Source organism: Malus sylvestris, chromosome 7 (assembly GCF_916048215.2).
Source record: "Malus sylvestris chromosome 7, drMalSylv7.2, whole genome shotgun sequence".
NCBI lineage: Eukaryota > Viridiplantae > Streptophyta > Magnoliopsida > Rosales > Rosaceae > Malus > Malus sylvestris.
The window spans coordinates 27,192,504-27,219,888 of record NC_062266.1 but is presented as its reverse complement, the minus strand read 5'-3'; the positions used below and the strand labels follow the sequence as shown (position 1 = coordinate 27,219,888).

Here is a 27,385-nt window from a genome sequence, read left to right as displayed (position 1 = left end):
CGCGCGGATGGCAGTTTCAGATTTCCGATAGGCTTCGGCCTGGACGGAATTTTGTGAACAGTATGAGGTTTAACCAGCTTTATGGAATTGAGCTACTTTCACAGAAACAAGACAGTTGTTCCATCATTACATAAACAACGGTTAAATTTGGCAGACCAAAATGTAAATGTAAAGAAAAAAGAATCGGCAGCAGCTGTAGCAGTAGCAGTATCAATACTAGGGCTTACCCGAGTAGCAAACATGAAACTCGTGGCCACCAAACTATTTCTTGCCGGACAAGTTCCGAAATCAAGCACTGCAGATCATGTTCTTCAATTCAAACATCTTGAGCTACAAGCATGAGCAGTGCAAAAACAAGGCACCATGCCACCAAACTCTCGGCGCCATGTAACCGTCCTTGCATGCCTATTAGTGTCAAAGTATTTGACGATCTAAGCGAACATTTTAACGCTCAATCCCAACTGATGTACCGTACGAGAGACTACCTTGTTTGACACACGCAACCATCCGTTTTTCTCCTCTAGGACACGACCTTTGGCAAATGGCATAGTGGACTTGCATGGAATGTGAGTTTTCTTTGAATTTTAGGTTTCCTTGAACCATTAACTGATAGAACATGATATGTTTTCGGCGTGAAAGAAAGAAGATCCTCCACTTCCCTTGAGATGACAAACAAGATATATTTACATATTCTATGTCTACAAATTAATGACAAGAAATCGAAGCCAATCTCCATTGTTTTGAAGAGAAATTGGGACATCCAAAGGAGGTATAATAATCTAGTGGTATACAATTTAGCAAACACGTGAAGGTTTCCCAATAACAATAAAGTGATGCCCACATTGCAATTTCTTTCTATTTCTCACCACACTTTGTATGCTAGGTGCTTGCCAAAAAAGAGGGATTTTTGCAAAGCGCTTGTGGCTTACATGATTATTTTTTTTTTTGAGGTTTTTTTTTTGTTAAATTCCTATTTTCAGTAACGCTTCAAAATAGGTGCTAGCGAAAAGACAAACGATTATAAGGTGTTTGCGGATCAGGTGACTAACTTGTCTCATCAAGTTTTTATGTTAAATTTCTTCTTTTTTTTCCCAGTAACGCTTTAAAACAGGCATTAGTGAAAAGAGAGATTTTTGTAAGGCGCTGGGCAGCTCACGTGATTAACTTGTGCCTCAAACTTTTTTTGTTGATTTTCTCTTTTTTAGTAACGTTTAAAATAAGTGCTAGCACAAAGACATGCTTTAAAAGCTTGTGGCTCACGCGTTTCTTGAGGTTTCAATAATGCTTTCAAAACAGGTACTAGAAGACAGACGTTTACAAGGCGCTTGACTCACGTGATAAACTTTTTTCTCGAATTTTTTTGTTTGTTAAATTTCTCGTTTTCAGTAACGCTTTAAAATAGGTACTAGCAACAAGATAGAGGTTTACAAGACGCTTGTGCCTCATGTGATTAACTTGTTCCTTAAATTTCTTTTTGTTGAAACCATCTTTTTAGTGACGCTTACAATAAGTGCAACGAAAAGATAGACTTTTACAAAGCCCTTGTAGTTCACGCTATTAAACTTATCTCTCGAGGTTATTTTGTTGAACTCCTCTTTTTTTTAATAACACTTAAAATTGACCCTTAGTCACTAGTGGAAAAAATATCATTAGGATCCAAACTAGATTTAGTTTTTAAAATTTGCTTAATATCGGGTTCTTTATTAGGACTTTGCTTGGCACTCAAGTTTGGTAACACAAACTGTCAACAGTTATATGTAACAATTCTAGTATTAAATTTACAAACTAAAAATAATATAAAAGTAATTCGAACTTAAAGAAAAATTTTTTATGTTAAAAAAGCACTAAACAAATTGTAAATTATAAGTTAATGATTTACAAGTTGGGTTTTCCTTCTTTTTTTTTTTTAAGAAAAAGTTAAATTTATTGGTCGGTTTAATTCCAAAAACAAAGTTTAACACTAATTCTAATCTGTATATATATCATATCCCCCCTCCTCCTTTCTCTATTAAAAATTAAATCCAACCCAAAATCTTCTCTCTCTCTCTGCGTTTTCCATGGCTACGGCTCCTTCTTCCCAGGCCAGCCTCCTCCTCCAAAAGCAACTCAAAGGTTGCACCTTTAATCTAAATCCATGATTCCACATATCTATCTCTTCTCGTTTTTGGAGATTTGTTTTTCTTGTTTAAATTTTTAAACTCTGTTTTTTTTTTTTTTTTTTTTTTTTTTTGGGTCTTCTGAATTTTCCTGCAGATCTCTGCAAACACCCAGTTGATGGATTCTCGGCCGGTTTGGTGAACGAAGACAACATCTTCGAATGGAACGTCACGATTATTGGCCCACCCGACACTCTCTAGTATGTAATGCGATGTCTTTCCCGTTCTTTAAAACATGGTTTTGCTCGAAATTTAGTTTCTGTGCTTCTTGTTTTGGTGCATGTGTGTGTTCTTTTAACAGGTTGATTTTCTTTTGATATGACCATAAGGGTTTGTTTGAATTCATGTGTTTCGTTTTGGGTTCGGAATATTTGATGGGATTGGTCACAAAGTTCATATCTTTTGCGGTGATGATTAGTTTTCGGTTTTCCCTAAAGCATGAAAAAATTGACTTGAACATAATTGGATTAAGTGTTGGTAAATTCTTCGGTGTTTTGCAGATGTTACTAGAAGCTAATTTAATGCATTCTTTAGATAGTGAAGACGAAAAAGGGTTTCGGATGTTTATTTGATTTGGACACGATTGGATTCAGTTTCCTTTGATTTTTTGGTGTTCGTCAGATGTTACTAGAAGCTAATTGATTGCATTCTTTTGATAGTGAAGACAGGAAACCCATAGGATTTTTGTTTGGGAACCGAATTTTTTAACTGACCTAGTTCATTATAATTTATTTGTTGTAGTGAGGGCGGTTTCTTTAATGCCATCATGAGTTTCCCAGAGGATTATCCGTGCAACCCTCCTATAGTGAGATTTACCTCTGAGATGTGGCACCCCAATGGTAACAACTGTCTTCTGTGTATTGTTTCTGAATCTGAAGTAACTTGTGCATATTGCTTTTCTGCCTCTAGTTCATCGTAATCAAGCTTCCATGTGTTTTGCAGTTTACGCTGATGGAAAGGTTTGTGTTTCAATTCTTCATCCCCCTGGTGACGATCCAAATGGCTACGAGCTTGCAACTGAGCGCTGGAATCCAGTCCATACAGTATGTACTTATTTGTCAATATTGGCTCTTCCATTTATCTATGTTTTATGTGCACCATTTGGAATAAAAATCTTGTTACTTTCCAGCTTTTGTGGTTTCACTTGTTTAGTTGTAGCCATAATCCTAGGGGTGTAGTGTTGGATTGCAAGTTGTAACTGTATTACCATTGTGTGGTTATAAGTAGTGGATCAATTCTTTAGCGGATTTTGCAGTGTGGTTTCCCCTTTCTTTTTGAAGTTATAACAATGAAATATTAGAAGGTTGCAAGTGTTTCTGGATAAAGATTCAAAAGTTGGAGAGTTACACATACTTAACTGGTCGAGTTTGTGTGTGTCATTAATACACTGATTATCTGATGGTAGTTATAATTGGCAGTGCAACTTGGTGGTGGCCAACTGTAAGGATTGAAATGAGATCATCGCAGGACTGAATTGTACAATAGCCCTGTGGATCTCATCCTAAGCCCGTATTGAGGTGCTTGTTCCTAAACCCTAGCACAACTCTAGTTTAGACAAAGATTGCTTGAGTTGGGTTCAGGTTTATTATTGTATTGTGCTGTACAATTTTTTACCTGCATGATGCATTGGAAACTAGTGCATCGTTCAATAGGAGAAGTCCCTAATCATTAGTCATTTTTGTATGTGCTAGTACCATGAACCTCATGTTAGTTTGCTTCCTCTTCCTTTGTCTTGAGGAGGAACTTTATGAAACGAGACAAGCTTGCAGTAAAGTCACAGAATCTTGAGAGTTAATGATATAGTACATATCTGAGCTTTCTGTAGGTTTCAATCGGGAGTGCTCAAGTGAAGAGAGTATGAGAGATCACAAGGAGGGAATGGGGAATCTGGATCACTATGGTAGTTGAATTTTCCAACATTGAACCTGTGATTTAACCTTCAAGTGGCTTCTACGTAGTGGTTTAGGTGCTTATGGAAAAGTTGGCACTGGTGTCGGGAACAACTCCAACTTTTACAAGGCAATGGAATCAGTTGTTTGAAAAGTGGGCTTGTTGCAAGTTGAAGATCTGTGACACTGACTTCGGAATGGTTGTAGGAAACCACCGGTTTTACTTTTATTGTTGGAAAAGTAATGGTGAAGTTGTGCCTTAAATATAGGGTACATACTGAAAGTTCTGGTGAACTCGTAAAACGTTTGTATGTGACTCTGAGGGGTTTCTTTAACTGGAGACAGTTCTGGATGTGCTGTATTATCAAATGTACACTGATTGCTTTGGTTCCTTCTGGTTTACACACACAGACCCAAAGTACCAGGCATTTTGTTTAATTTTCTATGGATCCACATACTATTATATGAACGCAGTTACCGTGTTCCTATTGTTGAGGATCTACTAACGAATTTGTTGTTTTGTTGAGGATCTACTAACGAATTTGTTGTTATTCTGCAGGTTGAGAGCATTCTTTTGAGTATAATCTCAATGCTTTCAAGCCCTAATGATGAATCTCCTGCAAATGTCGATGCTGCGGTAGGTTGTTTTGAATATTAAACGAGGAAACAAACGGTGTCAGTTCAACTGGCTCACCAGTGATTCACGTGAATGGCTTATCTTATTTACTTATTTACCTTGTGGTATCTTTCTAATCCGCTGACATATGTTGTTAATTGTATGTGTTTCCAGAAACAATGGAGAGAGAGTAGGGACGAGTTCAGGAAGAAAGTAGGGCGGTGTGTCAGAAAGTCTCAAGAAATGTTATGAGTCCATCGCATAAAACTAGCTAGATATCATGCGACCAGAGATACTTGTGTTTTGTTCTGTTTGAGGAAACGGGGCTGTTAGCGAAAAGACTGCTTGCATCCGATGAAACTGCTGTTGCTAGGAACTGGGTTCAGGTTTTGAGGGTCTGTTTTTGTTTGCAATGTCTCAAACTGCAAAATTGTTTCTGCTTTTTGTTTTTGTTTCGGAGCAAGTCTCAAACTGTTTGTTTACTTTACATTTTCATATTTTCTCGGTAGTAAAAACAAAGTCACTTTAGTTTGGAAAGCCAATATGAAATCATGATTGAATGAAAGTTTGAACTGTTTTTTATGTGTGTTTTGGAACCCCCGCCAACTTTTAGGATACAGGTACTTATCACCGTGACATTTCGTGTCAATTAAACGCCATGTAAAGCGAAACTTACACGATGTGTTATTGGCACGGGTTGCTCTTAGGGATGGGACAGTATCCCTTATGTTTTTCACATCGCAGAACACATTCAACGTCATGAATACACAAGTTATTAACGAGATAAAAAGGAAGAGAAGATTATTGTATTGAGAGCTACCAAAAGTTGCAGGTACACAAAACTTCCGGTTTATATCCCCGTCTTTAGGTATACTAACAAAATTCAAACACTACGTTGTATGATCCATGTTTCTTGGGGTGCCATATGGTCTCTCCATGAACACATACACAACTCAGTTTTTCAGTTGCCCTCGTATTTTGGGTCGGCCGTAACGTAATGATAAGCAATCACTAGAAAAAATATGAACATGCCAAGTAAGTTGGCAACAGTCCCCAGCCCTACATCATCAATCATCTGTTGGAAGACAAACAGAATGACATGAATTAGTTTTACACTACAAAATATCATATAAAATCTGCGCAACGCGCATTTTCATGCTTCACAGCACAATCTATATTACACAGAGACACACGCGTATCAAATAGTCTATGGATCTTCGATTCAAACATCGTCAAGTTCAAAATTCAGAGTAGTCAATTGAGGAAATATAGAACTGGATGAATTGGTTCGCCAGAAATACAAACGCAAGGTCATGAATGTGTGTGTGTGTACATCTTTTAGGCATGATCAGATATCGATTTTCAGATAAGTAATCTCCAAACAAATTTATAGCATATCCACATAAATCTTGATAGGGTACAAAAGGCACTTTGGTTAACAGCAAACATCAAACCACGAGCAGTAGCATCTTTAATCATTGGGAACATATTCCTCAATCGGGTCTTGTGAGAATAAATTCAATCATATCATGTCCAGTATTGTGGATTCTACTTAACTGACTCTGACCACAAAACCTTCGATGCCTAGTTCAAGAAATGGAACATAAAATCCGCTTTCCAGTATCTTGAGTAGTCTTATTTACTAATCAAAGAAATATAGCATACACAACAATTACACGGTCTTGTTCAAAACAAAAAAGTGATGCAGATGTAGTACACGAGAAGACAGAGCAGAAACACAGTGATTGTATACATACTAAGTCACACCTAACATCATCCGACTAGTTTTGCACATTGCCTGTTAATAAAACCTCACCAGTGAAAATAGGCATCTTCAATCATTTAATACGAACATATCATTATTGTATCAAGAAAGAGACATTCTACTCCCATCCTCGGTGAATATTCCCGCTATCTTTTCCCTTTTAAAGAGCATCAACAAATCTAAAAGACATTCTACTCCCATCCTCTCAGATGAATATTCCCGCTATCTATTCCCTTTTAACAAGCATCATCAAATCTAAGAGACATTCTACTCCATCGTCGGTGAATATTTCTGCTATCTTTTCCCTTTTAACAAGCATCAACAAATCTAAAAGACATTCTACTCCCATCCTCTCGATGAATATTCCTGCTATCTATTCCCTACTAACAAGCATCATCAAATCTAAGAGACATTCTACTCCATCCTCGGTGAATTTTTCCGCTATCTTTTCCCTTTTAACAAGCATCAACAAATCTAAGAGATATTCTGCTCTCATCCTCGGTGAATATTCCCGCCATCCTTGTAGATGAAGCTAAAGCATATTTCAATGTAACATTATCCATATTCCAATAATTTGGCAACCAGAATCTTATATCAAACATTTTATCTTACATTTCCTTAAACTATATGTACTTGTTTACGATTGAAGATGAAACTGCTATTCTCCGAACCTCGAAAGTACATGTCTTTGTCCAATTAGCAATTAGCAATGTCTTTGTCCAATTTTTCTACCCAGAATCCAAAACCCTTCATAGAGGAAAATTAAAAATAAAAGACAGAAATTGGGAAATGCATAAAGGGGGAACGATCGCAGTGGGATTCGAACCCACGACCTTTAGATCCGGAGTCTAATGCGATATCCACTCCGCTATGCGATCATCATGTATCATTCAGCTCAAAACAAACAATGTCAACCTTGCAAATGTAGCTTTCCTCACGCAGAAAAACAAATTGGAAAAAAAACACCAAATTTCTAGGGTTTTACACTGACAATCATGTTCGAGAAATCGAGATCCCATTAACATGTTCGAAAAATCATAAAGGTGGAAACTCATCAGAAACATTAGAGAGAGAGTACCTTCAGTGGTGAAGATCGAACGCGAAAACGGCAGAAGCAGCGAACAGATCTTCAATGTCAGAGAGCGCTGGCCTGTAGCTGAAACGAAACGAAACGAAACGCGAGTGAAGTGGAGAAGAAGAACCGCGTTTTTATTCGCCTTTTCGCTCCGACCCGAAAGAACAAAACAAGTCAACGTTCGGTTCGAATAGTTTGGGCCAATTATGTAACGGAGTTATGGGGCTCGCCACACTTCGATGTCATTGGTCTACCACTCCATGTGGAATGATGCCGTCTGTTGACTCTGTTCTGGATTTGGAACCATTCAGATTCAGTTTGTGAGGATCTTAAAGATTCTCATATTGTATTCGTTCATCATATATTCAATATTCCTTGTTTAGGCACTAGAAAGCTTGTTACCATCCCGATTAATTCTTAAGCGTTTGAAAATAAGAAATGGCACCTAGATCTATTTAGGCACCTGCTTAGAGCGCCTAGGTGCTAGCGTAGCCCGTCCAGACCCTCCTATGTCACGACTCACAACTCTCATTTAGATAGAAAATAGGTCACTTTCATGTTGCTTTTTATTTATTTAATAAATTGTAAAATACTTGTTGAATACTTAAATTGACACACATTATATGTTTATTTCCCATATTTTTATTATGTTATAATACTTTATAATATATATGTCATTATATTTTGCAACTTATATATCTCAATACAATTATGTATTTTTAAGTATACGAAGACACTTATTTATACAATATATAATAGATTTTACTTAAATCTGTCATCATGGCCCCCTCCTAGCCGCCTAGGCAATAGACCTCAGTCTGCCACCCAACTAGCGCCTATAGTTTTTAAAACATTGCATATATCATACAGCAAAAAATCATTTTGATTTTTTTTATTTAAAATTAAACACAAACAGTACCTAATGAAAATTAACCGCATGATATACAACGAATGGATAGAATGTAAGAATCCTATCCTCATTCGTTTGTTCTAATGTTCTATTGGTTTTGGCTCAATAAAAAAAGGGTAAATTACATAGTAACCCCTCAAGTTTGAGGTCTATTATAATCTCATACAACATCTTTAAAACATTTCACTTTCATACCTCAAGTATTATTTTATTTCAATATAATACATCCGTTAAATTTTCTATCCATTAATCAGTTAAATGCTGACGTAACTGCGACATTTGTACTACATGGCTGCCAAATGTGTGCCACGTGGCAAAAATAATAATTTTTTAATTAAAAAAAAACCCAAACCCATATCCCATCACCCCCCCTAAACAATTATCCCTTCCCCATATCCCTCATCCCACCCCCATCAATTATCCCTCCCCAACCCTCATCTGCGACCAACCTCACCGTAGCACCCCCCAACCACGCGACCCACCTCACTCAAGCCCCCCCTCCACACTACCTGCAACCCATAAAAGAAAAGAAAAAAAAAACCATCTCCCTTTCCCTACAACCCAAATCTCATCTTCCCTAATGGGTATGGATTTAAGGAGTGGAGTGTGTAGAAGAGGGAAGAGGGTGGGTGCGGAGGAGGACATGGAGGATGGGTGCGGTGGGTTTGGGAAAGACGGAAGGGGGGGGGGGAAGAAAGGGGTGGGTTGCAAGGAAAGGGGGTTGGGAAAGATGAAGATGGGTTTTTTTTTCTCTTCTTCTTCTTCAAGGTTGCAGGTTAGGTTTTTTTTTTGGGGGGGGGGGAAGACGAAGTGGGGTTTGATTTTTGGTTTTTTTTTAAATAAATTTATTTAGAAGATTTAGGTATTTAAAAAAAATTAAAAAATTATTTTTTTGGCCACGTGACACAAATGTGGCAGCCACGTTAGCATTTAACGGATTAATGGACGGAAAATCTAACAGATGTATTATATTGAAATAAAATAGTACTTGAGGTATGAAAGTGAAATGTTTTTAAAATGTTGTATGAGATTTTAATAGACCTCAAACTTGAGGGGTTACTATGTAATTTACCCATAAAAAATAAAGGGTAAATTATACTAAACCACCTCAATTTTGGATCACACCATAATTTCATACCTTATTTTTTAAACATTGCAATTTCGTATCTCATCTTACAAATTCGTTGCAATATCAGACTTCCATTAGTTTATCTGTCAATTTTTTCTGTTAATTGTTGACGTGGCAAGCGCAGAACCTACTGATTGACACGTGAACTAATATTTTTTTTCTTTTTCTTTTCTTTATTTTCCTCTTTTTCCTTTTTTTTTCTTTTTTCCCTGTTTTTCCTTCTTCCCTTTTTTTACTTTTTTCCCTCCCGACTACGCATCGAAGCCCATCCCTTCGACCAGCCCCCATCCTAGATGCCCCACCTCTTTGACCCCAAAGTCCTCGCCATCATTCAATGCGCCGTCTCCGACGTCTCCCAGACCAGTTCCGTCCTCAAAACCCAAGACAATCGACCCGACCACGAGCTCGTCGACACCACCCTCTTGGCGACCGGCCCGAGCTTGTCGACACCGCCCTCTCGAATAACCTTAATCCCTACCATCGTAGAAGCTCAAAATCAAATCACATCTCATCCTCCAAAAACCCTAACTCCTTGCAAATTAACGAAATTACAAGAACCTCGATTCCATCGAGGACCACCACGCCTCCCACCAGCCATTCAAATCTCATCCTTTCTAAATCCCCACCTCCATGGATATGCAGATGGCTAGAGAGATAAATGGGTAGGGCTAAGAAAGAGAAAGGGAGAGAAAGAGGTGAGGGGGAAGTAAGGTGATGGGTGGGGGTGCGGCTGGGACTCAGGTAGAGAGGTGAGGGGGAAGGAAGGTGTTGTGCTAAGGGTTTATTTTTAAAAAACTAATGAAAATCCTTAAAAGCTTTGAGATTTAATAATAAGCACAAAATAAATGACAAAATAAATAATAAAGTAAATAATATTATGATTGATTTTTTAGTGTAAAATATGATTTTTCGTTAAAATGAACAGTATCAGAAGCTTTTCGTTAAAGTTCTTTTTTTTAATTGATTTTTAATAATTAAATATTTTTTTGGTAGTTGTTTAGCCATGTGTCACAAGTTGGGCGATTCGTCAGCATAAATGTGGAACCTATTGTTGTTACATCATTACTTAACGGTTAATTTAACAATTTTTTTAACAGAGATATAACATTGCAGCGAATTCGTAAGTTGATATATGATATTGTAATGTTTAAAAGATGAGGTATGAGATATGACATTACAATGTTTAAAAGATACGATATGAGATTGTGATGTAATCCAAAGTTAGTGTGGTTTAGTGTAATTTACTCAAAAGTGAAACAAATGAATGAAGAAAATTAACTTCAAATAACAAAACAAAATAACAAAATGGAAGTGTGGCTGCTGGGATTCGAGCCCAGGTCTCCACGGCCACAACGTGGAATTCTTACCACTAAACTACAGCCACTTGGTTGTCTGTTTTTGAAAACAAAATATATTTATACAATATTTTCCTTTTTGGTCATGAGAAGACGTCAAACTAATCACGCGTTGGATGACGCAGCGGATAACTCTTCCGGGTGGACGTCCACGATTTTTCCCTGTACGTCACCTTACAATTTTTATCTCTATCTGACGTGGCATTATAAATTCTTACGAATATATTTAGTATTGGGAAAAGGATCCTGTGATTCGAAAATCCAAAAATCATGTTTATTTATCGTATATTGTGCTATTATAAATTATTTAAAATTTAAAATTAAATATAAATAGTACTTAACGAAAACTGATCGTACGATAAACGAACATGATTTCTGAATCTTCCGAACCCCTTAAAAAAGAATTTGGCGATGATCAATTTCCTTAGTATTGGTCGTGCAATGAAGAAGCTAAAATAATCAAGGATTGGATCTGACGCAGCGGATAACTCTGCTGAGTAGACGTCCGCGGACTTTCCCTGTACGTTACCTTGACCCTTACAATTTTATCTCTATCTGACGTGGCATATTATATTCTTACTCTCATGGTACTTCTGGCTAGTGGCTACCTCATCAAAAAGAGCAGTAATCCCATGTTTCACACACCACCAACACTCAACAACTCCTCCCAATTATAATTTTTTTTTTTGAAGAAAGTACGATATTCATTGAACATTAAAATACGTACAAAATAAGGATAAGGTGCTTACAGTGGATCTCAATAAAAACCTTGTTGAGGCTTTCAAACCTGATCGAAGGGAAAAAGAGTGTCCCACATCAATTAACTACTAGTACTATCATTCAATAATTATTCAGAAATTACATTAGGAGGCTCTTCGAACCAAGAGACTGGGTGATTAATAGTTAGACTAAACCTTGCAAGGCGGTGAGCCACCTTATTCGTCTCTCGTAGGCCAAACGTAATTTTCCATTGTCTTAACTCTTGCATAAGCTTTCTTGTATCTTCAAACAGATGCCTGTAATGACCAATATATGACGCACTTGCATTCTAGATTATTGAAGTCACCAACAACGCATCCCCTTCCACCTGGACCTACTCTGTGCTCCACCTGCGCAAGAACAAAGTTGATGCCCGTGCAGCAGCAGCCTCAGCGTGGAGTGTAAATCGCACTCCTTCTTCCCTGCCTACCTGCACCGCTAGAAAACCTCCATCTGCATCTCTAACTACCAATCCAAAACCTCCAATTGACCCATTTTCATCCCATGCAACATCAAAATTGCACTTTATCCACCCAGAAGCCGGAGTCTGCCAACGAAGTATTGGTATCGAGGAGTGTTGGGGTATAGCATCATTCCACTTTCTATATTTAGCCAACCACATTTGCGCTTTGATTTGGGTATCCAATGAAGAAACATCAACACCATTCCAAAGAAAGTCATTGCGTAAATTCCAAATACTCCAAACTAGAATAAGGAGCAACTCAAAGCTTTCTTTAGAAACTTACTACAACATATATTCCAACCACCCACCAAATCCGTTCTCACTGCTAGTAAAAGACCGAAGTCCCAACGGACTTCCAAACCACACAGTTGCTGCTCTAGGACACTTTAACAAGGCATGTTCTACCGTCTCCTCTTCTTGGTCACAAAATCCGCAAGTAGCCTCCGTACTCGTCTCGTCTTCAGATTTACTTTGGAAGGCAATGCATTCATAACTCCATGCCAAACACAAATTTTCACTTTCCCCGGAATCAACAATTTTATTAAAATACTATGCCAGTAAATAGTAATAAAAATCAGTAAAAATAGAAGTGTTGTGTAATTTCGTTTAGAATATCAGTCTCCAATCATATGTTTGTTTTCGTTCAAGGTTCGATAGAATAAAGATGAGCTTAACTTGATCCTGAGAAGCTTCTCGGCTTAGCCTTCCAAATGCTCGAGAGTTGGCTGATGAAATGATGAAATGCAAGTCACATTTGTATGCAGTGTCGGTTTTGGGCATGTGCAATAGGTGTTCTTGGACAGGGTTCCAAACCATACATGGCTCCTAAAAGATTGTATCATCTACATATATACCAAAATTTTGTCCAAAAAAAAAATCTACATATATGCCAATTTGGTTTGTGGCAAAAAAAAAAATTCATCTTCGAAATGTTTTCTAAATTATGTGTGTGAATAAGAGAAATATGGCCTGATGTGCATAAGAGGAATCACTTCCACGTTTTTAGTTTGGTTCCAACAACTTTGCTCTAAATTGTGTTTTTATTTATTTATTCTTGATTTTTATTAATTTGAATTACAACTCATATGTAATATTACTCATTTAGATCTCTTATTAATAGAACCATGGACATATACATTAGGTTTGTAGCAAGAGTTCTTATACAAGCCCTATTTACCATCTTACGCACAGAACACCTAAAATCTCAGAGTCAGCTCTGTATGTACGTAGCATTTTTCAAATTTTAGAAAGCAATATCTAAAGTGATAATCTACAAATTACAACTATTGTTAAAGTAAAAGTAAAGGCGGTGCTATCCACTATTTTTTACCTCTCATATACCATTTTCAAATTGGTGACCATCAGATCGAATAATTGAAGAAGATTAAAGAACAAAATTTAACAAGAGTGTGAAAAGTAAAAATAAGTATGTGTATAGCACCACCTAAAAGTAATTCATTGAGTACAAATCTAAGGAAAAAACCATAAACATTAAAGTAAAACACTTTCAATAGAAATATAGAATAAGCTGTTTAGTACAGAAATAAAAGCTTAGGTTTTTTTTTTTGCCACTTAGTATTGAGCTGTAATGGTATTCATTTTCACTTGTAAGTAAAAAAATTTATGTTTGATTCTCGTCAAATGTGAATTTTAATCACATTATTATAAGTCAATTATGAGGCTAAGCACACCGCTATTCTGTAGATAATATTATTTGTTAAAAAAAAAAAGATTTTGAAAAAAAAATCAATTAAAATCGAAGGATAAAGGAGAGTCGTTGAACTTCTTAATTCATGAAATGGCAGTTACTCATTGGCCCCCTACTTCGTGTATCATGTGACTCGTCACACCTGAACCCAACGTAACTGAAAGAAGTGAAGAGGTGAGAGCTGGAAACATGGAAAGCATCCGACTTCCAGGTGACGTGGCACGCAGTGATTTCTGCAATCTCCAAAAATCTTCCGAACCACCGCGAATTCCGGGTACCTCTCCAACACAAACAGCATCAACACGTTGTACATGTATATATGTCTTCGTCTTCGATGCAGTCTAGCAAATCTAAACCTTAAAAACAACAAAATTTCACGCCTTTGAGGATAATTCTTCTTCTTCACTGACAGAGAAAAGCTCCAGTCTTTTTCTATATTTTGTAGGTATTATACATCGATTTTGACCACCCATTTATTTGTTTTTTCGATTTTTTGACTTGTTGGGGTGAAGAAAATTGTTGGGTTTGTGTGAGATTTGGATTTCAGATCCGGGAATAATGGTTGTGGGGTTTTAGTTTTGGTTGTGCAGAATGCTTTCGATGACTACCTAATTTGATTGCTTTTGAAGCATCCTCTCATACATCTCTCTCTCTCTCTCTCTCTCTCTCTCTCTCTCTCTCTCTCTAGTTGGTAGAGTTTGGTGCTAAATTGAAATAAATTGTTTTTATGGGAAATTAATTCCAAATATTTTTTTTTAATTTAAATTCTATTGCATTCGGTATATAAATGACATCCCTCATTTACTCAAACCACCCTTGAACTTGTATACAAGCTTAGGGAATTTGGGATTTGCTCTGAAAATTCAGGTGATCTGAGCTTGATTTGTTGTTTAAGTTTGTGAATTTTTCTGCTGAATTGTGGTTTTTGGATGTTAAATTTTGCCTCTTGCCTCTTTGATTTGTGCCAAGTTTCGATTTTGTTTTCGAATCTGAGTATGTTGGTGTGTTGTGAATTTGATCCGAAATGTGGAAGTTTCGATTGTTTCTGGTGCAGAAGTTTTAACAGATGGCTGCAAATGGGGATCACCAAAGCACTCCAAAGCCACCTCCAAGCCCCTCTCCTTTGAGAAATGCCAAGTTTTTCCAGGTAACATCTCTACCCAATCGGTTTTTCGTTATTTTCAACTAGTTTAATTAGTTCGGTCTGTTAGTGATCTGCCGTGCTACAAGTGTGCTGTTTCGCTTCGTGTTTCTGTGGCATTTCGTGTATATTCAAGTGTGTATTGATCTGATGGCAGGCCAATATGAGAATTTTGGTTACTGGAGGAGCCGGATTCATCGGGTCTCACCTAGTGGACAAATTGATGGAAAACGAAAAGAATGAGGTGGGATTCTATCGTCCTATATAAAAAGAATTAGAATTTACATTGGCAGCAATCCAAGTGTTTATGTTTCTCCAACATATTTGATGTGATTAATTATGGTGTTTTCTTTTCAGGTGATTGTTGCGGATAATTACTTCACTGGCTCAAAGGACAACCTGAAGAAATGGATCGGTCATCCAAGATTTGAACTCATTCGTCATGGTATGTCTTTTAACCTGTCTAAACAAAATAAAGCTTCTTGTGTGTGCGTGTGTGTATCTGCATGATAGTGTGTAAGAATCAGTGCCCAAATGTCTCATTTTGTAAAGAACGGAACAAACACTAAAGACAATCCTTCACGCAGATGTCACAGAGCCTCTGCTAATTGAGGTTGACCAAATATACCATCTTGCCTGCCCTGCTTCCCCAATCTTCTACAAGTACAATCCTGTAAAGGTGTGTCTATCAGTATTTTGTGTAAATTTGAGGAATGTGAAGAATTTAACTCTTAAGTGTTAACGGGAACTGAGATAATAGTGGAACGTTACCTTCTTGTGTAACAGACAATAAAGACAAATGTGATTGGTACATTGAACATGCTGGGACTTGCCAAGCGAGTCGGAGCAAGGTTTGATTATGTGGTTCTGTCGTATTTAATTTAGCCATCTTTCTCTGTCTTTTTTGTTTCTCATGGTATGAACTCGATTCAGGATTTTGCTTACCTCTACTTCGGAGGTGTACGGAGATCCTCTCATTCACCCCCAGACTGAGAGCTATTGGGGAAATGTGAATCCGATTGGTACGGTTTTCATTTTCGAAATTCTGTTCTCTCTTTGTCTGGGCGTTGTCTATTAAAATTCCATCTCTTAAATTGTAATCCAATCTATATTGTGACATAATGTGATATATGGTTTCTCATTGCCCTCTATCCAAAAAATTTAAACATCTTTTGGAATGCCAACATTTCATTTGCACCAACTTGAGGCACATGTTAATTGGTTTTGTGTTTGGAAACATAAACAGGAGTTAGGAGTTGCTATGACGAGGGAAAGCGAGTTGCTGAAACTTTGATGTTTGATTATCACAGGCAGCATGGCATAGGTACCCTCTCCTCTCTTAATTTTCTTCTTTTGATGCTTTCTTTTTGTTTGATATCTCTGTTGAGACTTGCATTGCTTCAAAATGTTTTTCTTTGCTGTCTTGCTAAATTACGGTCCTTCACAGAGATAAGGATTGCTAGGATCTTCAACACTTATGGACCTCGCATGAATATCGATGATGGTCGTGTTGTCAGCAATTTCATAGCCCAAGCTATCCGGTATGTTCTACTGAGCATTACTTTGTTCTCCACCTATTAGAGGCTCACAACCGGTGAAGTTTTCATGTTGGTTGCACTGCTAATGTAATTCTGAGATATTTGTTGCCTATTTCTGTAGTAACGATCCCTTGACTGTTCAAGCGCCTGGGACTCAAACACGGAGTTTCTGCTATGTGTCGGACATGGTAAGCAAGATCTTATTATTTTGCTTAATGTTCATGCGGACAATTAAACTGTCTTCATCAGGAGTTTATACAAATTAATCCAACATTTTAATTCTGAAGGTCGATGGCCTTATTCGACTTATGCAAGGGGACAACACTGGACCTATCAACATTGGGAATCCAGGTTACTATACGAAGTCTGAGTGCTTAATAGGGAGGCAATTTAGCTTTTTAGTATTATTTCATCGACAATATTAACTTGTTTATGTTTTCAGGTGAATTTACAATGCTTGAACTTGCAGAGAATGTCAAGGAGGTAAGTTTTGTATTCCTTCTCAAGACCCCGAACTTCCGTTACTTCTCCATGAAGTTTATACGGGCAACTAATTACTTGATCTTGTGGCTTGCAGCTTATCAATCCTAAGGTAGAGATCATAATGGTTGAAAACACACCTGATGATCCTCGCCAAAGGAAGCCTGACATCTCGAAAGCGAAGGAGCTGCTGGGATGGGAACCAAAGGTCAAGTTGCGCGAAGGTCTTCCCCTCATGGAGGATGATTTTCGCGCAAGACTTGGTGTCCTCAAAAGTTAGTCGACGATGTAGCATAGAATGCGAGGGTGGTGGCGCATTTTTGTAAACTTGCTTCGTGTGATACATCTCTATTCCATATGTTTCTCACGTAGACGAATAAGTGGTTTTACTATTGTTTTTGTGACTGTTGTACTTGAACTATTTGGATGGTATTTGAGAGTTTTATATCAACAAGATTTACTTTTTTCTTAACATTATGGCTTCAATATTTCTTTGTGATTGGCCCCCCTCTTGTTCCTGCCCCTCCCTCCTACAGAAATAAGGTGGAACTCTGCAGGTTGACGAGGATAAAATTTTGGATAGGGCTGATGTAATGACATGACACGATCGTTCCCAAACATTATGTGAGGTGTCCATGTTACGTCAGCCCTACCCATGAAAGTTATTCTCGTCAACGTGAGCCACAAGGTCCCCCTTTTACTATGCAAATTTATTTTTTCAACTTCAAGAAGACCTAAAGGTTTTTGCACATCTGAATGATAAAACGATCTATGAAACTATATATTTGAATAATGACCTATAAGTTTGTAATTGTAATCCTTGGCTAAAAAACAGTTGCAAAACAATGCGTGATCCCTATACGATTTGTAGGCGAAAAAATGAAAGCATTTCAAGTACGAATCTTTAAGCTTCAACCGCCCGTTTGGCTTGGGGTAGCTTCTCCTTTTTCACCACCTTTTTAGGTGCTTCCTTCCCGTTTTCTTCTTCTGTTGGGTTTTCAATCCTTGTAAAGATCGGTTTAGGCTGCTCCAAGACCTGACCACTCTTTAACCCGCCCCACGTGGTGTCGCTCTGCAGAACAAAACTACATGTTAGATCATAAAACAAGTGCTTGGAAATCAGACCTACATCCATGTATAGAAGTGTTTGAGAAAGACCCAGGTAGCAGCATCAAACTGATCCTTTGAGTAGCCAAGCTGTCCATATATTCTCCAGCTTAAGCTAGGCGCGACGGGTGATAATGCAATTGCTATAATCCTCATTGCTTCTAGTATTATCACAAGGTCCTGCGCCAAAAACTCGAGCTTTCAATAAAAGGCAATTATGTATTGGCCATCAACTACAAAGTTAAACTTCGAATTGGCACACAGATTGACTTAGTCGCTCAAGTCCAGCTGATATGTATCATTAGACACCAGTGTACGAGATTCAAGAATTGACCTTAAATGAGTGGTTGGTTGAACCAAACCAATGTAAATGGTCCATATTGAAGGAAATATGCACACACTAACTCACGCAAACAGACAACCCCAAACATTTATCTATGTTACGAGAACCTTTGCGGCAGCTTCAGAAGCAGCACCCCCTTGCTTAAAGAGTGACCATGGTGCACGCTCATCCATGTATAAATTTCCAGTATGGCTGATCTCTAGCACAGCCTCACAAGCTGATGACAGCGAGAGGTCTCCATAGTGAACCCGAGCTTTTTCAACCTATAAAAGTATGGAAAAAGTTGGACACCTAGGTTAAAAGGTTTCAAGTGGTTACATAAAGGATAGTGATGGTATTGGAAATTTCAAGAAAATTTTACCAATTTCTCCACTGTGTCCTTGAACGTAGTTCCTTCAACTGCAATACTTGAATCAACAGGCAAAGTTGATTGGCAGTTTTTCTTAAGAAGTCCCAGAGTACGGTTAAGCAGGTTTCCTGCAAAGGATAGAAACTTAATTTCTCAAACTATAAAATAGCTAAGACACTACAAATGACTAACCAAAGAGAATTTAATGACACACTGAATAGAGATACCAATTGAATTTGCAAGATGAGCATTGACAATATTGATGAAACGTTCTTCTGAATAGTCCCCATCATTTCCAAATTCCACCTCTCTTAGGAAGAAGTACCTGACCGCATCAGACCCGAATTTCTGAACCAAATCATTTGGTTCAATCGTATTCCCAAGCGACTTCCCCATCTTCATACCATCCTATAATGTTAAAAATAAAAAGCATTGCTGCATGAAATAAAATTACATATATGAGATGAAAATTCAAAATGTACTCATTCATTAGTCATCGTTTTAATTTGTATGCAGTACACTGCAACTATGCTTTTAAATGCAGAATTCATGAGTGCAACGGAGTGCATGTAGCTAAGGTTAACAAGCTATAATCAAGAGACCGAACAAAATCCATGATCAACAATTTGGATTACTACGAGTTTCGATATTCTGCATACGAAGGACACCAACATTACAAAAAATGTTCAAATACTCTCAGCTTGTTAACTGAATCTTCTAACTGCAATATATTTTAAGCAAGACCATTATATTGTTCCTGTGGAATCTCTCATATTGGACACAGAAGACCGATGTGTCACACAGACATACATGACACCAGTTGTGTGCTTCAGAATGGATTTAACGGTTAAGAATTTGATCATATGCTACAGAAACTTGGTGTGCTACACTTTAAATCTCCAGTTGACGTGATCATTACACAAAGATTACAGGGCAATGAATTCAACGAGGATTCCAATACCAATATAAGTTCATCTAATTGTAGAAGAAACCTTAAATATATTAGGCTCAAATACCTTTGTCAAGAATCCATGGCCAAACACCATCTTAGGAAGACCTAGTCCCGCAGACATTAGCATAGCTGACCAGTAAACTGCATGGAAACGTAAAATATCCTGCAGAAGAATACAAAATATCAACTATAATATTGAATACTACAATTTGAAAGTCAGAAATAAGTATGAACCACTTCTGCTAGTGCTTTTGACAACAGTCAAATGAAAGGACATGAAGCTAGTCAAACAACTGAGAAGCAAGGGAGTGTAATATGAGCATATACATTTTGAATAACATCTTTGGTTATCTCCTCCTCTGCTCAGGAAAACTTAATTCGGTTTATCAGTGAACAGATAATATCACCTCATGCAAACATTTGGAAGTTTGAGACTCATAGTTTAATTAAATGATGTAAAACTTATTGGGATAGCTGATTAATAGGAGTATACTCGTGAAGAAACAAGTTGATTTACAAAGTATGGTAATCAACATACCTTGCCAATCAAGTGTAGTGAGGCAGGCCACCCTGATGAAATGGCTCTTTCCAAATCGGGTTGCTCCGTATCCTCTGATAATGCTGATATATAACTGTTTAAATTTTTTTGAAACATATATGTCCAATAAAAAATGTCTAGTGAGCATTCACAAAAAACAACAGAGAAAAAAGTAGTAAAGATTTTAAAGAAACAACTAGTAAAACAGGTTTTGTACTAATCTTCTATTTACCAAGAAACAAACAATTCTCTGAGAACTTGGTTATTAATCTATGTCAGCCATATGTTGAACGAGTACTCACAGCCTAACAAATACCATGACTATGAGCCGTACAAGGGATGGAGGACAGGAGGAAGAAAGAACTTTACCCCAGTAAAGCATCAAACCAAACATATATTGTTTGCTTGCTGTCATTAGGAACAGGGATGCCCCAATCCACTAATGCTCGAGAAATGGAAAAGTCTCTTAGGCCATTTTTAACCCAACCTTGAACCTTGAGGAAAAGATAAAACATGTTTTAGTTGCTTATAGAATTAAAGAAAGAGTACTATTATCAGCACTTCAATTTTAGTTTTTCACACTCCCCAATTACTATTAGTACAAAATAACTGTATACGCACTCACAGGATGGCGTGTAAGAAATAAATAAAGAAACGATAATTGGCAAGGCAGGCAGAAGATATCTGAAATGGCTTGTATGGTGGGTATTAGAATTACATTTGCATTTTCATATCTAAAGTAAATAACTTAAAATTACGCAAATCAATGTACTTTGTTTCTTACCTCATTAAGACGGAATGAAGGCTGTACAAAATTAGGATTTGTTGCCAAAGTTTCTTCCAACGATTTTTGATACTTGGACAATGCAAAGAAGTAATTGTCTTCTTTTCTTGCAACACATGGCTTTAGGTGCGTAGGACAACAGTTGTTCTCAAGTAGTTCTTTCTCATCCTGTGCAATATTCATAACTAACGATATCAGATCAATTATTAAGTACAACCGCAGCTACTCCTGAAAATACAGCTCAGGAATCAGTAGATATGCAAACAAAGTATTCAAACAGTATATAACAAACGGAAAGGAACAGCAATAAAATTTTCACTCATTGAGCAATTTGGTCCACTTCTTCAAATTAGCACAAGGATGAATCAACCCAGTTATATCACAAATACAATTAACACAACGAACCCAACTAAACCGAAGAAATTCACAATACAGATAAGCTTGGTTAGTCAATCTGAGTTGAGCGTTATCTAAAACAAAAATGCATAACGAAAACCGGATACAGAAAAAGGCACCTTATACTCTTCACAGTTGACACAATAAAGTCCCTCGTAGTCAGCCCTGTAAATGTCTCCATTGGCAAGAACTCTGGCGTAAAATTCCTTGACAATAGCCTCATGCTTGGGGTCGGTAGTCCGAATGAACTTGTCATACGATATATCTAACTGCAATCACCACAAAAAACCAGAATCAAAAAGTGAAAAAGCACAATAACTTGCACACCAACTAAACAAAAAAAAAAACAAAAAATTTCTAACTGCAATCATAAAAAAAGAAAAAGAAAAAAAGAACGGTAATTTGAACACCAATTCAACAAAGCAGTAAATTTCCAATGGTGGGTAAGTAAAATTACCTGTTTCCAGAGCGAAATGTAAGATTGTGAAATGAGATCGCAGTGTTGAGCTGGAGTGGACGCATTAGTAGCGGCGGCGGCCGCAATCTTCTCACCGTGCTCGTCAGTTCCGGTGACGAAGATGACTTTCTTACCCAACAGCCGCTGAAATCGAGCAATGGCGTCGGCGGCGATGGTGGTGTAAGCGCTGCCCAAATGGGGAGGGGCGTTCACGTAATAGAGCGGAGTGGTGAGGACAAAAGGATCACTGCCTCCGGCGGCGGATGATTCGTCGTGGAAGGGAGCAGCAGAGGCGCGGGTGCAGAACGACGTAGTTTTGGGTCGTCTTCGTTGGAAGCGGAGGTCAGTTTTGAGATGGGCGGTGGCTTTGGAGTTGAGGGGATTTGTGTGGTTTAAGAAGAAGTTTATTCTCGCCGCCGCCGCTGCTGCCGCTGCCATTTTTATGTGAAAAAAAAAAAGGTTCGGAGAGTTTGGTTGGTCAGGTGAGGTGGGCCCGGTTCATCGCCGGAGTTTTTGGTTTTGGAGTTGCAGTTGAGGTGGATAAGATTGGAGAAGAAGATTGGAGAAGCATAAATTCTCAGCACCATTTTCCGAGAAAAAAAATTTAATCAAATAGATTAATAATTATAAAAAATTTAATTAACCAGGAGGACGCCGTCTGTGGGAATCGAACCCACGACCACGTGGTTAAAAGCCACGCGCTCTACCAGCTGAGCTAAGACGGCTATTACGCTTAATTACGGTTTTACATAGTAATCCCTAACGGGATGTATTAACATCACTAAAATCATAAAACGGAAAGAGCAAAAATTGTTGTTTCAGCACTAATTTCCCGGTAAATTGTACATGTGACCGACTTAGGTTTGTAATTTTCCAATGACAAATTGCTAATTCACTTTACAAAATCACGAGATAAATTTTTTTGTTTTCTTTTTCCATTCTGAGAATAGATTTTCTAATATTTAATCTGCGGTGAAAATATTCAAAATTTTGATAACCAGCATTCTATCTTGATCAATTGACTTAATTCGGTCCTAAGGAATTTGTTCAGGCAAGAATTTCTTTTGGCTAATTAAACTAACTTGACTGATTAGCTAATTGTAAAATTGTAACGTCGAAGAATTGATGGTTAAAGCTTAAACATGAGAACTGAACCAAAATGCTTAAAGTTGAAATGATTATATTTAATCTGAATATAATTTATTTTAAATCAATTGTTACCAGTTGAACCATAGGGATTTGAATAAATTTAAATTTCATCAGCATTGGGTGCCAATCATCAGTTAATTCACCTAAAAGCACAACAAATTTGGGCACAATGTCAATAACTTGCATTCCAAGGCAACAGTGTTAGGCGGCTAACCACCACCCCGATTAATGCTTAGGCGTTTGAAAATTAAAAAAAAAACGCCTCAACCTACTGAGGCACCCGTCTAGACCGTCTAGCCCGTCCAGACCAGCCGGGATTACGACTCATTTAGACAGAAAATATATAACTTTTATTTTGCATTTTATTTTTTCGTGTAAATAAGGGTATGTTTATGTTTAAAATATATATGATTTCATCATAAACTACAAAATAGAATAACATATCTATTATGAGATATTGGAACATAATGAAAATGTGGGAACAAGCATATAATGTGTGTTCATTTAAGTATTCAACAAGTCTCTTACAATTGAAAAACCTTTAAACAAGAGCAACCAAGGCATTTCTCTCTATCGCAAAAAAAATTTAAAAAAAATGCAACAAGAGCAACCAAGGCATTTCTCTCTATTGCAAAAACCTTCAAACACACATCTGAATCATCTCGACCAGGCCAGGCCTATTTAGGGAATCGGCTGTCAGTCACCCCCTCCCTTATGCTTGTCGTCAAATATGAATTAAGGAGATTTGATTTTTTTTAGATCCGGATCGGATCTGCTTATTTCATATTTAGATCCACATGCATATGTGTTCCAAATTTCTTCAATTTCATCCTGTATCATATCTGGATCAGATCCGGTGCCAAAAGATGGGTCACCCGTCAGGCCCAAAAGAATATAAATATCTTGCTCGAGAACTCCAAAAAGATGGGTCACCCGTCTGGCCCAAAAGAATATAAACATCTGTCATTATCCAAAAACGAGCAATAGCAAAGGTTTCAGGGTCTCTCTCACTCGTAGAGAGCCATGATCCGCCGGACTTTGAGATTCACTCTCGTGGTCGACCGTGTACAGGAATGTGTTGCCATATTCCGTCGCGCAATCGTCGGAGAAGTAGAAGCCCATGCCAAAGCCAAGTCAGAATCGGTTCAGAGGCAGAATAGAGGGACTCGTAATCAGGGCCGACCCTAAGGGTAGCCCAAGTAGGCACCCGCCTAGGGCCCCCACTTTGGAAAGGCCCCAAAAAAAATTTATATCTTGTAATTAACATATAAATACAAAAAAAGTAAAAAAAAATATCATAATTCATTTGTTAGTGCAGTGGAAATGTTGGCTTCATTTTCCTTTGGGGTGTTGAGTTCAAAACACGAAGCTGCCTTTTAGTCACTAGAGATTTTTCTTAATTTTTCTTATGTTTCAAATTTACTGCCAATCCATCTGTCCAACTCTCAATCCATCTATCCAAATGCATATAAAGTTATAAAACTCAAGTCTCTTTGCAATCTTTTTTCTCTCAACTTCTCATTCTCTTTATTTCTATCGAATGTTTAAACCAACTTCTCATTCTCTCCATTTCTATTGAATGTTTAAACCAACTATCATATGGTCTTAAAGATTGTACTTTAAGGTAATCAAAACTTTGAATTATATATTTTTCTTTTCAATAACTTTTTATTCAATGGATTATTTTAATATTCAATTTGTTAGTGTGATGTTGATTTTAGAAGAAAAAAAAAACACAAGAGAAACAATTGGCATTGAATTTATTATACTCGTCGATCAAGTTTTATTGTTATTTACTCTCTTGATCATCAAATTTTATTATTCTTCACTCTCAATCTTAAACTCTTGACTGCAAATGTTGGTACCATATTATATTGGGCCTCGTTACTTGGGCTTCCAAACATTGAGCCCATGATTTATGTAAAAGGGATGAGCCCTTAGTCTATAAAATGAACTCCTCACCCTCATAATCCTCAGGCCTCACATCCCCAAACAGAGGCTCTCATATTCATATCAACCCTATCACAAACAGAGAAACTCTCTCAAACTCCCTCTTTCTCTAGGGGACTCCCCCTCACACTTGTAATCCATACATTCATACAAAGAAATACAATCAACATCAGTGTGGATGTAGCCCAAACATTGGGGTGAACCACGATACATCTTGTGTTCTTTACTTTCTTGCAGATTCACGGTCGAATTTACGTTATTTCAAGACCCATCCGGTTTTATGCATCAACAGCAAACATTTGGTACATTTGTGTCTAAAAACGTGAATCGTGTAATGTTTAAATAATGTTTGTATATTTATCTTAATTTGATATTAATTTTTAATAATATTTGATGTAAAATTAGAACTTTTTATGTATTTAGCAAATTCTTTTTTATACAAATCAATATACAAAGAACCGGAGATCAAAGAATTTTAGGACCCCACTTCAAAGGCTCGTCTAGGGCCCCTAAATTCTCAGGGCCGACCCTGCTCGTAATCATAAGTTTTCTTTTATTTTTAGGGTTTATTATGCACTTATTTGGATTCTTTTAGGGAGTTTATGTAGATAAAATATCCATCTGCGTACTATCCTTGAAGTTCAATTCCGTTGCTACCAGATAAAATGCACCCCCACCCAGGAGTATGTATCACAGTTGTAACTATTTGTTGTCGTAACAAAAATTAGGAGCTCGTTTGAATGTGCTTTTAAAATGATTAAAAGCGCTTTTGGTGAAAATATTTTTGGAACCAATTCTCAATAAAAATGCAAGTAAATTATGAAAAAAACACTTACATGCTTCCTGAAAGAAGCACATAATCGATGCTTCTTACAAAAAGCACTTTAAGTGCTTTTGAAACCCAAAAACATTTTCTCTGAAAGCGCTTTCAGCCATTTTAAAAGTACATCCAAACAAGCCATAAACTATTATTAAATGATTGATAACTTTGTTATAAAATCTCCCCAACCCTATAATATATTAAGCAGGCGGCATGGCTATGCTAAGCTTACTGTCATGTTGTTGTGCCTTATCTTGTGTGTTGGGAACAATATGGGCCTTGATGTGATTTTTATTCTTTTTGTTTTTGGTATTTAATAATGGCAGGAAAGAAGAAAGGGCACAAGGACTTGGAAGCAGAATTAGCAGCGGGCACAAGGACTTGGAAGCAGAATTAGCAGCAGCAAAACTTAGATAGGTCATTGTGGAGTTTGTGGGAAGGAGAAAGACCACACGAGTGCTGGTTGCCCTTACATGATACATATCCCAAACCCTCTGGAGGTAACTCTTGTTGACGGTAGGTATGGAATAGTTTGTGATTGTTGTGCTCAGCCGGGGGGCCACCCTGGTCGCCGGGGCTGGACAGGACGTGCTACTCTCAAGTTGTGTACCTATTGTATGGTATTGGGTGAGCACTGGACTACAGATTGCCCGTGCGTTGAGCCCCAACAATGTGAGAAATGGAGAAAAGAAATGAGAAAGGACAAGAAAGAAGAATTTCTGGACTTGGGAGGCATATTTGAGGAACTTGCGAGGGATGGATGAGTTAAAACAATATGACACTTGAGGAAATGAATGGGGAACTTGATGTTGGACGCATGTAAGTGTCATCTCAAATTACAGGTCTTGTTTGACGTGCAATTACTTTTTTGTTAAGTATATGGAAGTTGACCATTTTACTATTTATGAGGTTGGTGAATTTGTTGTTGGAGTGATTCAAAGAGACTTTCCATTTATCTCTCTTTGATATCATATTACTCTCGCTATACCCAAAAATTATTTTCAATTTTCGAATTAAGGAGCGCCTCAAAAGATGATGAGTGAATTTTCAGAATGCATTAATTAATTGTTCCAAATGTAAAAGAAGTTGCACATCGATGTTAAACTCCCATAACACGCAAATCAATGTTAAACTCTTCCTTGAGGGTAGCTTTATGCAAAGATTTGAAAACTTAAATTTTAATGAATTGCCCACCCAAATAAAACAAATTCAAAGTACCTGGTTTTCATCAAAGTTTGGTTAATAAGCAAGCAGCAATATACAACTTATGATGAACATGACGAAAGTCAGAGAGGATAACTCCACTGCGGGCCGTAAAACCAAATTTTGAATTGCATGTGGCTGTAAATGAACAATGCATGGCCTCAGAATGTTTTTTACCATTCATTTGGCTGTGTTTTCTTTCCACAAACTAGATGTGCATATCCCACCACATAAACAGGAGAAGAATGAATCAGTACATCTTGCTGGTTTCAAATCTTAATTCAGACTTGTTCCACATAAGATGAGGATACTTCGTTGGATATGTGGGCACACGAGAAAGGATAATATTAGAA

The 27,385-nt window shown here is 37.4% G+C and overlaps 4 protein-coding genes, 3 non-coding genes and 1 pseudogene across 14 annotated transcripts; 3 read left to right on the top strand and 5 right to left on the bottom strand.

The window, feature by feature from the left end:
* Positions 1-1,969: 1,969 nt before the first annotated feature.
* On the top strand, positions 1,970-5,243 carry LOC126630723 (ubiquitin-conjugating enzyme E2 7-like). The gene is made up of 6 exons (XM_050300879.1): positions 1,970-2,112; positions 2,254-2,356; positions 2,898-2,995; positions 3,099-3,199; positions 4,605-4,682; positions 4,836-5,243. The coding sequence occupies exons 1-6, from the start codon at positions 2,058-2,060 to the stop codon at positions 4,911-4,913; spliced, it is 513 nt and encodes a 170-aa protein (XP_050156836.1). The 5' UTR covers positions 1,970-2,057; the 3' UTR covers positions 4,914-5,243.
* A 209-nt stretch (positions 5,244-5,452) lies between these two features.
* LOC126630726 (dolichyl-diphosphooligosaccharide--protein glycosyltransferase subunit 4A-like) lies at positions 5,453-7,686 on the bottom strand. The gene is made up of 2 exons (XM_050300881.1): positions 7,505-7,686; positions 5,453-5,736 (listed from the first exon to the last, which is right to left on the bottom strand). Exon 2 carries the CDS (start codon positions 5,734-5,736, stop codon positions 5,623-5,625), a length of 114 nt encoding a protein of 37 aa, XP_050156838.1. The 5' UTR covers positions 7,505-7,686; the 3' UTR covers positions 5,453-5,622.
* On the bottom strand, positions 7,232-7,304 carry TRNAR-CCG (transfer RNA arginine (anticodon CCG)). Its single transcript has one exon. It is a non-coding gene; the product is annotated as a tRNA-Arg (tRNA).
* A 3,166-nt stretch (positions 7,687-10,852) lies between the features above and the next one.
* Positions 10,853-10,924, bottom strand: TRNAH-GUG (transfer RNA histidin (anticodon GUG)). Its single transcript has one exon. It is a non-coding gene; the product is annotated as a tRNA-His (tRNA).
* A 3,025-nt stretch (positions 10,925-13,949) lies between these two features.
* LOC126630719 (UDP-glucuronic acid decarboxylase 5) lies at positions 13,950-17,451 on the top strand. Of its 8 annotated transcripts, none has more exons than XM_050300871.1 (13): positions 13,950-14,099; positions 14,880-14,972; positions 15,124-15,210; positions 15,324-15,411; positions 15,554-15,645; positions 15,753-15,817; positions 15,900-15,988; positions 16,213-16,290; positions 16,414-16,507; positions 16,626-16,692; positions 16,792-16,855; positions 16,947-16,987; positions 17,082-17,451. In XM_050300871.1, exons 2-13 carry the CDS (start codon positions 14,892-14,894, stop codon positions 17,262-17,264), a joined length of 1,029 nt encoding a protein of 342 aa, XP_050156828.1. In that variant the 5' UTR covers positions 13,950-14,099; positions 14,880-14,891; the 3' UTR covers positions 17,265-17,451. The 8 variants fall into 8 exon arrangements, with proteins under 8 accessions (XP_050156828.1, XP_050156827.1, XP_050156831.1 ...); XM_050300870.1 differs by having other exon boundaries at positions 14,046-14,270; XM_050300874.1 differs by having other exon boundaries at positions 14,054-14,099; positions 14,883-14,972.
* Positions 17,452-17,741: 290 nt separating this feature from the next.
* Positions 17,742-22,492, bottom strand: LOC126630717 (methionine--tRNA ligase, chloroplastic/mitochondrial-like). The gene is made up of 11 exons (XM_050300867.1): positions 21,911-22,492; positions 21,573-21,722; positions 21,058-21,225; positions 20,643-20,767; positions 20,274-20,367; positions 19,800-19,898; positions 19,011-19,191; positions 18,796-18,911; positions 18,542-18,697; positions 18,143-18,271; positions 17,742-18,056 (listed from the first exon to the last, which is right to left on the bottom strand). The coding sequence occupies exons 1-11, from the start codon at positions 22,346-22,348 to the stop codon at positions 17,889-17,891; spliced, it is 1,824 nt and encodes a 607-aa protein (XP_050156824.1). The 5' UTR covers positions 22,349-22,492; the 3' UTR covers positions 17,742-17,888.
* Positions 22,493-22,562: 70 nt separating this feature from the next.
* Positions 22,563-22,635, bottom strand: TRNAK-UUU (transfer RNA lysine (anticodon UUU)). Its single transcript has one exon. It is a non-coding gene; the product is annotated as a tRNA-Lys (tRNA).
* A 1,414-nt stretch (positions 22,636-24,049) lies between these two features.
* LOC126630243 (uncharacterized) lies at positions 24,050-26,615 on the top strand (annotated as a pseudogene).
* Positions 26,616-27,385: the final 770 nt, after the last annotated feature.

What these genes read in the sequence shown, in the direction of transcription:
- LOC126630723 (XM_050300879.1), top strand. Translation starts at nt 2,058, where the DNA reads ATGGCTACGGCTCCTTCTTCCCAGGCCAGCCTCCTCCTCCAAAAGCAA. An exon ending in TGAGATGTGGCACCCCAATG is followed by an intron (nt 2,996 to 3,098) that starts GTAACAACTGTC and finishes TGTGTTTTGCAG; the next exon opens with TTTACGCTGATGGAAAGGTT. An exon ending in CTGCAAATGTCGATGCTGCG is followed by an intron (nt 4,683 to 4,835) that starts GTAGGTTGTTTT and finishes ATGTGTTTCCAG; the next exon opens with AAACAATGGAGAGAGAGTAG.
- LOC126630726 (XM_050300881.1), bottom strand. Translation starts at nt 5,736, where the DNA reads ATGATTGATGATGTAGGGCTGGGGACTGTTGCCAACTTACTTGGCATG.
- LOC126630719 (XM_050300871.1), top strand. Translation starts at nt 14,892, where the DNA reads ATGGCTGCAAATGGGGATCACCAAAGCACTCCAAAGCCACCTCCAAGC. An exon ending in GGGAAATGTGAATCCGATTG is followed by an intron (nt 15,989 to 16,212) that starts GTACGGTTTTCA and finishes AAACATAAACAG; the next exon opens with GAGTTAGGAGTTGCTATGAC. An exon ending in TCTGCTATGTGTCGGACATG is followed by an intron (nt 16,693 to 16,791) that starts GTAAGCAAGATC and finishes TTAATTCTGAAG; the next exon opens with GTCGATGGCCTTATTCGACT.
- LOC126630717 (XM_050300867.1), bottom strand. Translation starts at nt 22,348, where the DNA reads ATGGCAGCGGCAGCAGCGGCGGCGGCGAGAATAAACTTCTTCTTAAAC. An exon ending in ACATTTCGCTCTGGAAACAG is followed by an intron (nt 21,723 to 21,910) that starts GTAATTTTACTT and finishes TGGTGATTGCAG; the next exon opens with TTAGATATATCGTATGACAA. An exon ending in CACTACACTTGATTGGCAAG is followed by an intron (nt 19,899 to 20,273) that starts GTATGTTGATTA and finishes ATTCTTCTGCAG; the next exon opens with GATATTTTACGTTTCCATGC.